This window comes from Trichosurus vulpecula, chromosome 8, assembly GCF_011100635.1.
Source record: "Trichosurus vulpecula isolate mTriVul1 chromosome 8, mTriVul1.pri, whole genome shotgun sequence".
Classification (NCBI taxonomy): domain Eukaryota; kingdom Metazoa; phylum Chordata; class Mammalia; order Diprotodontia; family Phalangeridae; genus Trichosurus; species Trichosurus vulpecula.
In genome coordinates, this window is record NC_050580.1 from 200,333,876 (window position 1) to 200,351,810 (window position 17,935).

Genomic DNA, 17,935 nt, shown 5'->3' on the forward strand with positions numbered 1-17,935 from the left:
GGCTGTCTATAACCATTGATTTAGCTGTGGGTACTCTAAATGTGAGGTGTTTCAATCTTTCTCCAAACACCCACCAGTGGATATCCTATTGGAGGAATTGAATTGTATTAATCTTGACATTCTGCTTATAAATGAAACTAGAAGGCAGAAAGAATTTTCATGTAAATGGAAGAAGAGAAAGCCAAATAAAGGAGTTGGCAGAATTGGTTTGATTGTGCATCCAAAGGCAATGAGAAACATTATTTTATGAGGCATTTGGTTATCTCATTATAAAAATGCCTATGGTATTTGCGAAAAGAGTACCAGGAAAATCTTATTTGCCAGTATTTGTTGTGGAGAGAAATCAGATTTGCTTTCAGATCCTAGCTCTGCTAATTCCCATTTGTGTGACCGAAGGTAAGTCTCAGGGACTCAGTTTCCTTATCTGTAAAATGAGGAGGTAGGGCTAAATGAGCACTAAGGCCCCTTCCAGCTTTAAATCTTATGATAAAATAAGGGGTGGCATAGTAGATAGAGTACTGGAGTCAGGAAGACTCATTTTTATGAGTTCAAATCCAGCCTCAGACACTTCATAGATATGTGATCCTGGACAAGTAATCCATCTGCCTCAGTTTCCACAACTGTAAAATGGAGAGAATAACAGCACCTATATTCCAGGATTGTAAGGATCAAAGGAGATATTTATAAATGGCTTAGCATAGTGTCTGGCATATGGTAGATATTTCATAAATACTCATTTCCTTTCTCCCTTCCTAAAAATGCTTTTTAAACTTGAAGTAATCAACTTCCCCTTATTAGCCTTAGAGGCAGTGTGGTATAAAAGAAAGAATGCTGAATTTGGAGCCAGAGGAATTTGGCTCTGAATCTGTGATTCTCTTCTCTAGAATAAACATTTTCTATTCCTTTAACTTTTGCTCATGGGACAAAGACACTTTCTATACCCCTTAAATCATCTTTGTCATTCACATTCAAACCCCTTGTATTTGTGCATCCTTCTTAAAATGTAGGCTGACTAGATTCTTACCTGGCATTCTAATAGAGCTCTTACTAATGTAAAGAATAGGGGAATGATTTTTTTCTTGTCTCCTAATCCCCTATTCCTTGATGTTATGAGTACTAGAATCTTTCTTTATCACATTTGAACAAAGTTTTATTTTTTGGTAATGAAAAAATTAAATTAATTTATTTTTGTTAGATTTTAAGTTAGAGGGTATCTAATATAGGTGCTCAGCTCTGATCTGTCACTGCCCAGCAAGGAGGGACTTGAACTCACTATGATGACACAGAGCTTTTCTGAATGGAAAAACAGGCATCCACACGACTTCCTGTCAAGTCTGTGCGTCTGTGTACTTCTTCCAAGGAAACAACTGGTTTTATTTTATCAAAACTAGCAGCACAAATGGGGTTTCTTTTTGCCAGATCCCTGTGTTTTGACAAAGAATTTGAGATCACGCCAAAGGTAATACAATTTTTCAGGCTCAGATAATCTGGGATTAAACTCGTTCAACTCTGGTCTTCTGCTGACTCTTTGCATGACACAATGAGGTTTTAGGAGCTCTCTTGCTTTCCTGCCCTTTCATAAAACGGCCATAATAATACTGACCTACTGCCGCTGCTTTTATCCTGAACTCCCAGAAACCATGCTCATGTTAGTGTCATCTTCTCCCAGGCCATTTTCTCCCCACCCTTTCTGCACATAATTCTCACCCCCTGTTTTCCCCCTCTTGAATTGAGAACTATACTCAAATTAATACTGTCATAGACTCTGAGAAGAAGGCACGCCCTTGGATGGGGCCAACTAGTCTGCTCCCCATCTCTGTGATTTCCCAGACCAGATCATCCTTCCCTGGCCATCACTCTTTTGGGCAGAGACTCTTGACTTTGTATTTATGCTTTTATCCCTAGCACTTAGTACAGTGATACCACACGTAGTGAGTAGCAATGTGTGTCTTTTTATTCATTGGTTCATTGGAAATGAGAAAGAAATGCAATCTTAAAGTTATTTGTTGCTGTTTGTTCTTCATTCTTGAGGGGAGCAATGGCATCAAAAAGGTGGTCAGAGCTATGTGAAGTCATCAGCTTCACTATCTCCTCCAAAGTCATTGGAATCCAGGGGCAGGACAAAAGTCGAGATGACTGGTGATGGCCCAGGATGCAGTGGGTGACCTTGGCATTTCTAAATTAAGGTCTGTCCCTAGCCTCAGTTTATCTGAAGCAGATATGGTGTGGTACATACGCTCAAACTTGAGAGCACTCTTGTCCCAAAAATGTGGTGTTTTTTTTTACCTTCTTTGTCTAATTTGTTTCAGATCAAAGGTTTGCCTGAAGGTTTTAGATATCCTAAAATAGGGTCTAATTATTCTGTTGGAACTGTGGAGAAAACATGGAAGGCTCTGCAGGACTTCAAGGAGGGCAATGCCATCTTCACTTTCCCGAACACCCCAGTTAAATGTGCAGGGGCACCACAGAAGATCATGTATTTGTCAGAAGCTTACATGAGGAAGGTATGTTTCACTTCCAAGGCTGAGAGAGTGGCTTAGAGCACTCGAATTCAATGACTGCCAGTGGACTATTTCTCTCTCTCTCTCTCTCTCTCTCTCTCTCTCTCTCTCTCTCTCTCTCTCTCTCTCTCTCTCTCTCTCTCCCTCTCCCCCCCCCCCCAACACTTCTAAAAAGGCCCAGTCCTTGCTTCAGAGTTTACTAGGTTGTAAACCCCTTGAGGCCAGGGGCTGTATCTTAATGATATTCGCATTCCCCAGTACTTGACAACATCAGGAAACATTTGTTAAAGACCTACTATGGGGATCATGAAAAAGAGTCTCTGTCCTGAAGGAGATTACATTCTATTGGGAGGAGGTGGAACTATATCTCTATCTCTGTTTCTTTCTCTATCTCTTTCTCTATCTCTATCTCTATCTTTATCTCTATCTCTACATCTTTATCTACATCTGTATCTTTACCTATATCTATATAGATAGATATAGATACGTAAGTGAATGCACAATCTATTCAAAATGAACAACAAAACAATTGGGGGTGGTGGCAGTAATGTCCTAGGGAATCTGGGATGAGCATGTGTATGTAAGTGATAGAAGTGATCCTTCTCTGACTTGGAAGAAGAGCACTTGTGTTCCTTAGTTTGATCTGTGGAATTTTAGTAGGGCCCAGGAACCTTTCAAACTTTCAGAGGGTGTTTAATGTCTGCACTCAACTCTGATTTGTCACTGCCTAGCAAGGAGGGACTTTGAGCTCCCTATAACAAGGAAGAGTTACTGTAAGGGGAAAAATAGGCATCCAACATAACTTACCATCAAGACTATGAACTTAATATGTTGTTGTCCCTCCTTGAGGCATTTGTATTTTATTTTTTAAAAATTATGAATTAAAAAATTACGAACTTTACTATTTCCACATACAAAAGACAATAAAAGATAATTACATACGGAATTGTGAATTTACCATGGATCACTATTTTTAAAAATACATCAATTTTACTGTGGAATTTGTATTTTACAAGAGATATGAGAAAGAGAGGGCAATGGCTAATACAAAGAGATAGACTGCAAAGAGTTAAATTTCAGATAATTACCAGTTCTTCTCAAAGGCATGAATACTCACACACTTTACCAAATATTAGGCTGGTCCATGGACAAAAGTATGTCTGCAATTGTCAACATTGTACTTTCTGACTAAGTGGATACCTGGCACAGCAGAGAGAGTATGGAACTTGGAATGAGGAAGACCTGAGTTCTAATCCTACATCAGACATTAGCTAGCTATGTGATCCTGGACAAGTCACAAAGCATGTCTGTGTCCAAGTTTCCTCATTGTAAAATTGGGATGTTAGTACTTACTTTCCAGCATTGTTGTGAGGACTGAATGAATTACATATGCAAAGTGCTTTGTAAACCTTAAGGTATATGTAAATGATAGTTAATATTATTATTTATTATTATCTGTTCTCATCCTTTTTGTTCTTGGCACAAAGTATGGCTTAAGATTTTAGAGGGGGGGGTGGGTGTGTATGTGTGAAGCTTTTGACTAGGCTTGGGTTGATTTTGGAATTCCAAACAGCCTGTAGTTCCTCTGCCCACTTTGGGATATGGGAGAGAATACCATCTCCTCTGGGATATATGACAAAGGTAATTCCAAATTTGTATTCCTTCACATTAATGCCTTATGCTGTTTTTATTTCTAGCCTGTGCTAATGATTTATCATTACCTTGCACTGGGCATTTCCATTTCAAATCTTCAACTCTAGTGTCCTCACCTTTGACCCCTATCCCATATTCTCACTTGGCTACCATGTTGTTGGCAGAGAGTAAAATGAGAGTAGAAGGTTATTCCACTTGTCAAAGTACTGGGGTAACGGTGGCAGAGACTGAAATCTTCTGAGAAAACTGGACTCTTCTTCAAAGAGAAGAAGAAGAAGAAGAAGAAGAAGAAGAAGAAGAAGAAGAAGAAGAAGAAGAAGAAGAAGAAGAAGAAGAAGAAGAAGAAGAAGAAGAAGAAGAAGAAGAAGAAGAAGAAGAAAGAAGAAGAAGAAGTTGGTAATTACTGGTCCCACATGCTCCTTCATTTGCTGTTTTTTTTTCTCAGACAGGGAAGCGAGACGACGCCAATATAATTTTCAACACTTCTTTGGGAGCCATTTTTGGGGTTAAGAAGTATGCAGATGCCCTAGAAGAAATTATCAAGGCCAGGAACCTTCATGTGAACTACCGGCAAAACCTTATTGAAGTTCGGCCAGAAAAATATGAGGCAGTGTTTGAGAACTTGGACAATCCTGGGATGACTAAAGTGGTTTCAGTGAGTAGCCCCTTTCATTCTTGAGAAGCTCTGGCAGAGTTTCCTCTATAGTTGGACCTAGAGTTAGACCTGAGGTCATATCCTTCCTTAGACACTTACTAGCTGTGTGACTCTGAGTAAGTTGCTTAACATCTCTGAACCTCAGTTTCCTCATTTATAAAACAGGGATAACAATAGCATCTACCTTTTAGGGGATAGATGAGGATCCAATGAGATAATTTAGCTGATGGGGGAAGGGGAGAGCAGGTTATGAATATCTTTGAATGACAGATTTTATATTTGGTCCTGGAGTTCATAGGGAGCCACAGGAGTTTTGAGGAGGGAGATGACATGATCAGGCTTGTGCTTTAGAAGGGTCACTTTGACAGTTGAATGGAGGATGAACTGGAATGGGGAGAGACTTATGGTAGGAAGACTAATAAAAAGGCTTTTGCAATAGTCTATTCAAGAAGGCCTGCACCAGGGTGGTGACAGTGTTAGAAGAGAGAAGTGGGCATGTATGAGGGATGTCATGAAGGTAAAATTGATTGATGGCCCTGGCAATAAATTGGATATGGGGGGGCGAGAGAGAGTGAGGAGTGGAGTGACTGGGATAATGGCGATACTCTAGAGTGTTATAGAGAAGTTAGGAAGAGTTTAGGGGGAAAGATAATGAGTTCAGTTTTGCACATGTTGAGTAGAAGATGTCTACTGGATGTCTAGTTGGAGATGTCTAATAGGCAGTTGGAGATACAAGGCTAGGGGTCAGAAGAGAGATTAGGGCTGGGTAAGCACATTTGAGAATCATCAGCATAGAGATGATAATTGAATCCATGCGAACTGATGAGATTAACAAGTGAAAAAGTAGAGATAGGGAAGAGAAGGTGGCCCTAGACAGAGCCCTCTAGGACACTCATGTCATTCTTTTACCCAGAGAAAGTCTATTAAGTATCCCTTTAATAGATATCAAGGCAGTCTCTGGAGTGACATAGGGCCCAGGCTTTTTTGTGTCTTTCCAAAAAGGATTTTTCTAATTTTCTTCACTATCCATCTTTTCTGTTTACTCTAGATCCACATTGTCTGATTCATGATTTCTGTGATTATCTAATAGTGTCTCTTTTTTCCATATTCTTCATACAATCAAAGTTTCCAAGGTATCCATTCTAGTCTCTCCCCTCTCCATTCTTTCTGCCTCTTGTAGGGCTTACTCCAAATGCTTTTTCCATTATGCGTTGCTCCCAGAACAATGCTAATTGTTGCAGGTGTCCCCATGGCAAGGTCCCTCTTCCACCACTGATTTATACCCTCTCTTATTTAACACTTTTGATACATTGCCCCAACTGACTTTTGGGTGGTCAGAACTGGCCCTAGCTGGGTATTATGCTTTTTCTGCCAGGCTTGGTGGAGTGCTGCACAGCCCCTCATATGCTTTGTGCCCTGTCCTGGTTCTGTAACCTATTCTTCAATTCTCTGGCCCTACACTAGCCATTCAGAACTTGTTTTCCCTGGCACTGGCAGGTTAGAGTTTTGCAGCACTGGTGCTTCTAGGTTTCAGTCCTTGGCAGGCTTTTGCTCTTAAAGGGCTGTGGCCACCTTGGCTGTCATAGCCTAAGCAAACTTCCACATTCCTGGAGTTGGGATCTCCATGGCACTGAAAAGAGGAAAAGGGACCAGAGCATAGGGATAAGTTTTGATGTAAGCCTGTGTCTAGTCTTCGGGTCTGTCAGTGCAACCTTGCTGCCAGTACCTTGAGAGGTGGGAGTGTGTGTGTGTGTGTGTGTGTGCGTGTGCGCGCGCACGCATGCACCTGTGAGAGAGACTGACAGACAGAGACAGAGAGAGAAGGAGGGACAGGGACAGGGACAGGGACAGAAAGAGAGAGAGAGAGAGAGAGGGAGGGAGGGAGGGACAGACACAGACTGAGAGAGGGGTGGGAAGCTTAGGTCAGCTCAACTCTTCAGTGGCATCAGATTTCAGGAGTGAGTTGGGCATGACTTCTTGTAATTCCTAATTTTGGGGGACTCTAATGGCTCAAAGTGAATGTAAATAGTAATTGTTTATCTTTGAGCCAGCAACCCTGAAGGCCTTTTCTTCCCAGTTTGGTTTATTTTTGATTAAAGGGGCTATCCCTTGACTCACTTCTTAAAGAGACCTATTTACTGAATGGGCATTGCCTCACTCAAAGTGAGAACTCGGAAAGACCTTAGCTTTAAAAGGCCAAGGTCCCCTGCTGCATCTTGGGCCATCTCCGGTTATCCTGATCTATATCTGGCCACTGGAACCAGATGTCTCCGGAGGAAAAAATGAGGCTGGTGACTTTTCACAGCCCCCCTCACTTAAATCCAAGTCACTTGCAAGCCATGGCATCATCTTCCTGATGTCATGGTCAACTACAAGAACAAAGGACAAACCACATACAACAAAAGGAGAGATGCTGTTACTGTCCCTTTAGTGAATGGCATCTACAGACACAGTTCATAAATTTAGAGCTCAGAGACACTGTGGGAGTCATCTAGTCCAGTGGCATCAAACAGTCACAGGTAGCCTAAAAAACTGCTGAAAAAGTACTGCTGAAATCAGATTAAGATAGAATTGGGAAATGGTTAACAAAATACATAAGAATACAGGATAACATAGATAATGTTGATTTTTCATCTTCTAAGTCAACATGTGGTCCACAGGGAACTGTTTCCATTTGAGTCTGACACTAATAGTCCAACTTCCTCATTTTATAGATGAAGAAACAGAGGCCCAGAGAGGTTAAGTGACTTGTCCAGTATCACACAGGCATCACAAGCAGGTTTTGAATCTGATTCTGACTTCAGAGCCTGTGTCCTACATTTATCTACTTTTATAAAAAACATTTTGCTACTGCTTTTCTCACCTTGTGTATTGGAAGAGGCTGCTTAAAGTCTTGTTGTTGAGTTATTTCAGTCACGTCTGACTCTTCGTGACCACATTTGGGGTTTACTTGGCTTGCCATTTCCTTTTCCAACTCATCTAATTTTATTTTCATACAGGAGAATTCTTTTTTCCCCTTAGACTCAATATTCCCAGTTCCTTTTTTTTCTTTTAAATAGTATTTTATTTTCCCCCCAATTACATTTAAAGACAATTTTTAACATTCCTTTTTTATATAAAATTTTGAGTTCCAAATTTTCTACCTCTCTCCTTCCCTTCCCCCATCCCTAAGACATCAAACAATTTGATAGAGGTTATATATGTACAACCATGTAAAACATACTTCCCAATTAGTCATGTGAAAGAAGAAACAAAACAAAAGGAAAAAAAACATGAAAAAATAAAATGAAATTAGTATGCTTTGATCTGCATTCAGCATTCATCAGTTCTTTCTCTGGATGTGAATAGCAATTTCCATCATGAGTCTTTTGGACTTGTCTTGGATCATTGCATTGCTGAGAAGAGGTAAGTCAATCATAGTTGGTCATCGCACGATGTCGTCCAGCTCCTTTTATAGATGAGGAAACTGAGACAAACAGGGTTAAATGCCTTGCTCAGAGTCACACAGCTAGTAAGTGTTCGAAGCCAGATGGGAACTCAGGAAGATGAGTCTTTCTGACTCCAGGCCCATCCCTCTAGCCACTGTACCACCCAGCTGCCAGGCCAGCTTTACAGGAAAGTCCCAAAACTACCAGCTCTTACGCTACTCTAAGATATATGTTATATATGCCTTCAAAAGTTTAAAAAAATTAACCTTTTGTAATCCCAACTGCCATTAATGCTTTATTGTTCTGGCACATAGGCACTGAGGCAGCTAGGTGGTTACAAAGAGTAGGGAAGAAGAAAGACTTTCATAAGCTTTACATACCTTATGATGCCAGTTTCTTTGTACCCTATTGAATCAATTTTAAGGAACTTCCAAGCCTCTAAGAATTATGATTCTCTATGATGTATGACTTGGTTCTTGGACAGAGGAATGTCATGGTCAGATCTGTGCTTAGGACTATCATTTTGGTACAGTGCCATGTTACACAAGAAATACTTAAAATGTTTGTAGAAGTAATTAAACACCTAAAGGATATTCCAGGTAAAAACAATACTAGCGCATAGGATGGGCCGGAGTGGGGAGACACTTGAGAGTAGGCAGTGGGTGTCACGCCAGGAGAGCATGTAAGTTTCTAGAACATGAAGATTTGTTGTGTGCCTGATATGGGCATGATCCTAACGGACTTGTCAGGGTGATGGGGCCCCAGCAAGAAGACTGGAGAAAGAGTACGGAATCACAGGTTTATTTTACCTTCTTCTTTTTCCCTAGTATGAGATGCTTCATGTCACTCCACCCATGGGGCCACCAGATGTGGTCAGGGAGAGTCCTGTTGCAGATGCTGCTGGCTGGGTAGATGTAAACAAAGAAACTCTGCAGCACAAGAAATACCCCAATATTTTTGGCATTGGAGACTGTACCAACCTTCCCACATCAAAGACAGCTGCTGCAGTAGGTAGGATTAAAAAACTGCCATTATTTTTCCAATTCAAACTTAGGCCAAGAATTTGCTGTGATAATTCATGACAAACAATTGCTGTGTCTCTTCATACTTTAATGATCTGTGGATAGCTGGTGGCATAGTGGACAGACAACTGGACCTGGAATCAGAAAGACCTGAGTTCAAATCCAGCCTCCAGACTCTTGCTAGCTGTGTGACCCTGGGCAAGTCACTTTGCCTCTTTTACCTCAGTTTTCTCATCCATAAAACCTCAGATGGGGTCATGAAGAGTGTTGCAACAATCAGGCTAGCCCCTACTGTGGCTGTGTAAAACCAACAACCACCAGCTCACAGAATGCTGCAAGCCCAGGTTCTTTTGATCTACTTTACTAAGGAAAGAATGTTAAGGGGTTAGCAGTCTTACTTTAATCCAGCATACACATATCATTCACTTAGCTCAGGGGAAAAAGCCAGCACCCTGAACTTCAGAGCAAATACAAACAAATTACAAACATCAACAGACAGACCTTGTCTGATTCAAATCTTCATGCATAGTGACTAGAGTTTAACAAAATCTGGGTTTACAAGCTGGAGGGCTCTTAACTACAGCTGCCCAGAGTCTCCACATCAGCACACCACCAAGAGTGAAAGCCCTAAGCAAATAGCTCTGTTCTCTCTGTTTATGCACTCTTTAGCTGTCATGAAATGTCATCTGAGTGACCAGAACTTAAGCACTCACTATTGGCTCTGGTCTTAGCAACTCCCCTAGGACCCTGGGGGCTTCACACCCACATAGGCTCAGCACCTAGTGGCCAGGGGTTTGGGCCTACTTGGGAGCAAAGATATAATCAGACCTCCCTTCATTGGCCCCACCTGGAGCCCCACCTGAAGCCTATTCAAATTGGGGGGGGGAAGATTTCTTTCAACAATCCATTCATTCTTTCAATTAGCCCAAATGCTTATGGGTAACATGGAATATGATATATCCACTCTATATTATTCAATGCACAATATCTTTTCATTTCATTACCCTTAAAATGTGACCCATTGTCACTTTGAATCTGCATCGGGGTTCCATAGTATAAACTTACAATATCTAGGGTTTTACAGCTGCTTTTTCTGAGTTGCATCCTTATAAGGACAAGCCACTAGTACTCCTGAATAGATGTCAACACATGTACATATATATTTACATCCCTTATCTTGGGGTACTGGTCCAACATAATCTATCTGCCAAATTTGGGCTGGAACTTTTCCCCTTGCTATTTTTCCAGTTACTATCCTAGGAACAGTTCGTTCTTTTTCCAATTGGCATATACAATGTTCCTCTGTTATTTGTTTTAACAATGCATGAGAAATTCTAACACCTCAATCCTGTGCCCTCGATGGGTGATCTGGACCCCTAAATTGCAGGTGGTCTGGTGAACCCATTTTGCTAAGGCTGGGTCATCAGTTGGGGTCAGAGTAGGGACAATATGTTCAGTCACAATCTTTGCTAGCCCATCCATGTGTGCATTGTACGCACGTTCTGGTGTGGTCAGGGTCACGTGAGCATCAATGTGAAAAACTGACAAATTTGTAACCAGAGACATATCCCATGTATCTTCCTATAACTCTTTACCCCGAACTTGTTTGCCATGAATCTCCCAATTCTCATTCCTCCATATAGGCATCCACGTAGCTAACCCATTAGCTACTGCCCATGAGTCAGTAAATATATGACACTGTCCTCCTTTCTCTGTTTGGATGGCTTTGGATGTTTGGATGGCACTGCCATCAGTTCAGCATATTGGCTACTTCCACCTATCCCAGAACTTTCCAGAGTTCGCCTAGTACAGGGGTTATAGGCTACTGCTTTCCAATGTCTCTTGTGTCCCAAATATTTTGCTGTCCCATCAGTAAACCAAGCAGGTTTCTTCTGTTCTTTGAATTAGTCCATCGTATCCATTATTCCATTTCACTAAGGATGGTTCCATTTGTTCTTAGGTTCAGAGGGCTTTTCATTCCCCTTAGTGTCAATGTTCGCCACAGATTCTTGTAGAGCAGAAACTTCACTTTTGCCTGCTCTTAACCTATTTTGAACATACCACTTCCATTTGATTATGTTCGCCTCTTGTGCATGTCCAATTCTGTGAGAAGCTAGGGTACTCATTACCTAAGTCATAATAGGAATTCCAGGTCTTAATACCACTTCATGACCCAGAGTCAGTTGCTCAGTTTCTACCAAAGACCACCGACAAAAATGAGAGCCCTAAGCAAATAGCTCTGTTCTCTCTTTATATGCACTCTTTAGCTGTCATCAAATGTCATCTGAGTGGCCAGAACTTAGGCTCTTACTATTGACTCTGGTCTTACCAACTCCCCTTAGGACCCTGGGGGCTTCACACCCACCTAGTAGCTAGGGGTTTGGGCCTACTTGGGAGTGAAGATATAATCAGACCTCCCTTCATTGGCCCCACCTGGAGCCCCACCTGAAGCCTATTCAGATGGGTGGAGGGTGGATGGCAGGTGATGGGGGGTGGGGAGGTGATGGGGGGTGGGGGGTGATGGGGGGGGGAAGATCTTCTCATTTACTGATTGCTTTTACAAAGAGTCAGACACTACTGAAATGATTGAATGACAACCAAAACTATTATTATTAGTTATTAGTTCATCAGTTTGGATTTCCTTCCACTGATGCAGGTTGCAGCCCATTCATACATGCCCCTCTTGTTCAACTCTTGTCTGTGTCTTCTTTCATATATTCACCTATGGGATCCATCCAACATATCTGAGGCTTAGAGCCTCCTTTATGTTCTCTCTGTCTGTCTGGTCTCTGTCTCTCTGTCTCTCTCTGTTTCTCTCACTCTCTCTCCTCTCTGTCTCTGTCTCTGTCTCTGTCTCTCTCTCTCTCTCTGTTTCTGTCCCTCTCTCTCTCCTCCTCTTCCTCTACTCTGAAGAGACAACACGGAGTATGGAGTCAGTGGACCTGGGTCCATCTCTGCTTCTGACTTACTGTGTTACCTTAGTCGTGTCACTTAACATCTCTGGACTTCAGTTTTCTCATTTGTAAAATGAGGTGGTTGGACTAGAAGACCTGTGAGGTCCCTTCTGGCTCCAAATCTGTGATCTTAAGTAGGACTATTTCTTCCAAAATCACAAGAAGGCTACTTAAGAACTTACTATGTGGAATTTCCTGATGCAATAGTAAATGCTTAATAAATGTGTGTGGACTAAGTGACTAAAGAATCTAACATCAGTTAGTAAATATTTATTAAGTGCCTACTATGTGCTAGACACTGTGCTTTACAGATGAGGAAACTGAGTCTTGGAGAGGTGAAAAGGGCTGTCTTATGTCCCAGAAGTGGTGAATTGCAGAGCTGGGATTCCATCCTGGTCCTCTTGACTCCAAATTGATTTTCCATACCCTCTATACCACACTGCCTCTTTTCAGTTGTCTTTTGTGGTACTAGAAGACAGCCACTACCCTTCTAATGCTGGTGATGAGGACAGGAATAATATGCTCCCATAATATTAGCTGAAATTTGTATATCACTTCTTTTTTTGCAAAGCATTTTTATGCAAGCATTGCTGGTAATTTTTTTCACCATTTAATAAATGAAAAAAAAAAAACCTGAGGCTTGTGGAGGTTAAAGGGCTGACAGTCACAAACTATTAAGTACCCAAGGGAGGGTGATTCAAATTTAGTTTTCTTTTGACCCCCCAAGTCCAGCCCCATATTGAATCTCCAGTTGCATTCCTATGAGATCATATTATGTTACTTTCATTGAAAACTTCAGCAGAAATAATGGAGGGTTCCCCCTCTCCACTTTTATTCTAATATGGTAAACCCAATGACCTTAACATGGGAAAGAAACCATTGCTACTGAGTGGACCAGTCAACTTCCCTATGGCCCTGCTCACCATTTGTGACTTCCAAAACCAAAATATCCCTCCCTGGGGACTACTCCCCTATAGATGTCACCTCCTCCTAGAATCCTCAGGGACTGCCTCACTTTTATATTTGTACACTCAGCTCTGAGAACAATGCCTGACATGTAGCCCATAATAAATGCTTCTTTCCTTCATTTATATTTTGTCCTAGGAGTTGTTGCTCTTCCTTCATTCTCAAAAGATGAGCAGTGATGTCACAATCGTGGCTTGCATGTGAATTGGATTTAAGTGAGACAGAGCTGTGCAAAGACCTACTTTGTACAGCCTTACTCTCTGCTAGAATGGAAATATAACGACACCTTGTTCAATCCTTTCGGTTCTGTCCAACTCTTCTTTGGCCCCATTGGGAGTTTTCTTGGCAAAGATACTGGGGTGGTTTGCCATTTCATTTTCCAGCTCTTTTTTTTAAATGAGGAAACTCAAGCAAATAGAGTTAAGTGATTTACCCAGGGTCACACAGCTAGTAAGTGTCTGAGGCTGGATTTGAACTCAGGAAGAGGAATCTTCCTGACTCCAGTCCTAGCACTCTATCCACTTTGCCACCTAGCTGCTCCATAATGATCACCAAATCACCAAAGCAATAAATCAAACCCTGATTTATAGTATTTATCAATTCCTGATGTAGAAATGAATGCTCACACTGAAAATTTAACATTTAGCTCTCATGAGCCAAGATAGCTGACTCCAGCACATTCATGGGTGTGTGTTTGTGTGTATGTGTGTGTGTAGGTTGAAATGAATGGCTATGACTCTTCCTTCACCACTAGCTAAAGATTTTTGGGAATCCAGAAATGGAAAGAATAGGAAAGATGAGGGGGTTTGTGAACATGGGGATGTATGTGACCTTTGGCATGGGTGGGGGTGGGGCAACATCTCCTGCCCTTAACCTAACTTGTTTCATAATGAAATTAGTTTACACACTGATGAAATAAAATGAATTGTATTATCCTGACTGTTCATTTTTCTACTATAGCTGCTCAGTCTGGAGTACTTGACCGCACAATTTCCCTGGTAATGAAGAATAAAGAACCAGTCAACAAGGTACCATGTTGTTGTAAGAGTTTCTTAACCCAGAGTACATGAAAATCCTTCTTAGCTTACCTGGGATTGTTAACCCCATTTTTAACATAATCACCTTAATTTATTTAAAAAAAAAAACCTCTTTAAAGACTTTGAAAGTCCACTCTGCTTGAGAGGAATATATATGTCACTCTCTTTTTTTGATTCTTTATTTCAGTATGATGGGTATACATCTTGTCCACTTGTTACAAACTACAACAGGGTGATACTTGCTGAGTTTGACTACAGTGCTCAGCCTCTAGAAACCTTCCCCTTTGACCAGAGTAAAGAACGACTCTCCATGTACCTTATGAAAGCTGATATGATGCCTTTTCTCTATTGGAACGGACTGCTAAAGTAAGTATTGTTTCAGTCACATAACAAAGCAAGTTCTTAAGAACCTCTTCTAGTATATTATTGATTGAGTTCAAGAGAAATGCTTCCAGGGAAATGGTCCTCTTTTTCATAAAAATGGATGAATTTTGTGCCACACTTTACATAAATTATCTCGTTTGAACCTCATAATAACCCTGTGAAGGAAGTGCTATGGGTATTGTTACCCTCCTTTTACAGATGAAGAAGCTTAGTCTTAGAGAGATTAAAGGACTTTCCCAGGGTCACATAGCTAGTAAGTGTCAAAGATAGTATTTCAAGGCAGGCCTACCTACCTGACTCCAAGAATGGCCCTCTATCTTCTAGATTAGAAGGGGTAGCCCAACTTGGCTGCCTCATGTCCACTACACTATCTTTCCCCACTCTAACAGAAAGGATCTTCTGGCTAAATGATGATATTAATAATGAGGGCTTATGTATATATGCTATATATATAATCTGCATATATGTGTGTATGTGTATGTATATATATATATATATACACACACACATACATACACACACACACATATGTGCACTATATGCCTTCCAGGTACTATTCAGTATTACCACATTAAGCAGGTCAGGTTGACTGCTTGAGAGGTGGAGAAAATGAGGCTCTGAGAGGTAACACAGTAGTAACTACTGTAGTAACTACAGTCTGTAGCAAGGAGTGAATTCAAACCCAAGTATCAGACTCTTTACGTTGTGTAGTATTCTAGCCATGGGACTATGTTAAGTTTCTCCCATTGATATGTATTTTCTTTTTTTCAGCATCTTTTTGTTTTGTTATTAATCACACATCTTTTTTTGTCTCTTTTTTTTTTTTTAACAGGGGCTACTGGGATGGCCCAGCCCGTTTGCGGAAGTGGCTACATTTGGGTAGAGATTAGAGAAGACTGAAGACCTGCATTCCTGACCAGTCTCCTCCAATGGAGGGTTTCTAACCCCAAACCACTGCCTTCAACCCAAAGCAGAATGAAGGGCTTAAAGCTTAATCCTATAAATAACTTGTACCCATATAACAGCTTCCTTCATCATTTGTCTTTGAAAAAGCCACCTTGTTGGCTAGCCCACCTAATTGAAAGGGTCCAATCCTTACTTCATGACACATGTGTAGCAGTGTTGATACTGACATCAGAAACCCATTGTCATAATGGTGGGAATGAAATGCCATGCCGCTATTTTTCTCCATTATGAATGTTCTGTACCGGTCTTACATAATTTATTTCAAAAAAGCAAGTCACAGACCACCAAGTTAACCACAGATTTTTAGCATTTTTATGGGTTTTAGATGAGGCTGATTTCTTAGATAAGTGGCCAGACTGCCAAACTAGGATATACACTGTTTTTGGACTATGCCTAATTACAAGACTGTTGAAGTGGTGAGTACTGCTATCTCATCACTTTCAAAGTCTGTCCCTGTGGATATTTTATTAAGCACATTAAATCGCATTGTTGTGCTGGCCTGTGCATCTTCTTAGAGTCTCTTGTTGATCCCCTCCTAGCTCTCTCTATATGTATATATGTATTACTGTTGTTTAGCCATTTTTCAGTCATGTCCAACTCTTCATGACCCCATTTGGGGTACACACAGATATGTATATACACACAACAGGTACATGTTATCCTTGGGAAGGAAGACATTAGTTGCTGAGGGGACTAGGAAAAGTCTCATATAGCTTGAGCTGAGTCTTGAAGGAGAACAGGGATTCAAGAAGCTAAAACGGAGAGGGAATATCTCTATCTATGTATCTATGCATCTATATATATGTATCTATCTATGCATCTATGTATCTATTTAGGTATTTACGTATCTATGTGTGTATCTATCTATGTATCTATCTACCTATCTATGTAACTTTATCTGCCTATCTCTGTATCTATCTATGTAACTATCCATGTATCTATGTATCTATTGTCCTATCTATATATATGTATCTATCTGCCTGTGTATCTATATAACTATCTATGTATCTATCTGCCTATCTATGTATCTATCTAGGTATTTATGTATCTATGTATCTATCTGCCTATCTATGTATCCATCTATGTAATCATTTATCTACCTATCTATGTAACTATCTATGTATCTATATGTATCTATGTATCTATCTGCCTATCTATGTATCTATATGTATCTATCTGCCTATCTATGTATCTATGTAACTGTGTATGTATCTATTTATCTATCTATGTAACTATGTATCTATATATATGTCTATGTATCTATCTATGTATCTATGTATGTATGTATCTCTCTGACATGGAGCACAGCTGGTGCAAAGATACAATGTTGTGTAAGCAGCAACAGGAAGCATAGGTTTTTTTTTGGATTGTAGAGTATATGAATGGGAATAAAGTATCCCTAATTTAGAAAGGTAAGGTGGTGTCATTTTGAAGAGTTTTAAATGCCCCCAAGAAGAGTTTATATTTGCTACTAAAAGTAATAGAGGGCCATTGGGGTTTATTGAGGAAGAGTAGTGCTGGTGATGTGGTTTAAACAGTGCTTTAGGAAAATCATTCTGGCTGCTGCGGGTGGTGTTGGATGTATTGGAGTTGGGGGATACTAGAGGGAGGGAGATCAATTAGGAAGCTATTGCAATAGTCCAGATGAGAGGTAATAAGAGTATGATTTAGGGTGGTAATTGTTAGTGGAAAGAAGAATATGGATTCAAGAATTGTTGTGGAAATAGAAATGATAAAATTTAATTAACAACTGACTGGATATTTGGGGGTGAGTGAGAATAAGGAGTCTAGAATGACGCCAAGATTGTGAACCCAGGGCACTAGAAGAATAGTGGTATCCCTGACAGAGACTGGGAATTTTGGAAGCAGGTGAGTTTTTAAGGGAAAGATAATGAATTCTGTTTTTGATGTGCCAAATTTGAATTGCCCATGGGATATCCAGTTTGATGAAATGTCCAGTAGGAAGTTGATAATGTAGGACTGCAGGTGAGGAGAGAGACTAGGGCTAGATATTTACATCTGATAGTCATCTCTGTGGAGGTAGTGAGGTAGGACTAATATCTTTCAGCATTTCCTCCCAAAATAAGGGTTATGTTCACCTCTCTTTCTTCCTGCAAGAGGAATTAGTTTTCCCTAAAAAGAGACAAAGTAGTCCTGGTACCCAGTTGGTCCCTGTTTCCCTGATGCAACTTCCTGGTCATTTCAGGGCATAAAAAGTCCCAGCCACTTGGTATCTGAGCTTCTTAGACTTGGTGGGTGCCTGAGAGCACAAGAGTTGCTGTGTCTTGCCCTGATTGGCCAGATGCATTTTCATGAGGAGAACAGGTAGGCTTAGCCTACCAAAGTTGAATATGAGTCCTACTGTATCC

The 17,935-nt window shown here is 40.6% G+C and overlaps 1 protein-coding gene across 3 annotated transcripts in view; it reads left to right on the forward strand.

Moving 5' to 3' along the window:
• Nucleotides 1–16,070, forward strand: part of SQOR (sulfide quinone oxidoreductase) — a 45,926-nt gene extending 29,856 nt beyond the window's left edge. For all 3 annotated transcript variants that reach the window (XM_036736858.1, XM_036736860.1, XM_036736859.1), the window contains exons 5-10: nucleotides 2,310–2,504; nucleotides 4,600–4,809; nucleotides 9,065–9,248; nucleotides 14,140–14,207; nucleotides 14,404–14,582; nucleotides 15,433–16,070. In XM_036736858.1, coding sequence (XP_036592753.1) covers nucleotides 2,310–2,504; nucleotides 4,600–4,809; nucleotides 9,065–9,248; nucleotides 14,140–14,207; nucleotides 14,404–14,582; nucleotides 15,433–15,490 — 894 coding nt within the window. In that variant the 3' untranslated portion in view covers nucleotides 15,491–16,070. The remainder of the gene's footprint in view (nucleotides 1–2,309; nucleotides 2,505–4,599; nucleotides 4,810–9,064; nucleotides 9,249–14,139; nucleotides 14,208–14,403; nucleotides 14,583–15,432) is intronic.
• Nucleotides 16,071–17,935: the final 1,865 nt, after the last annotated feature.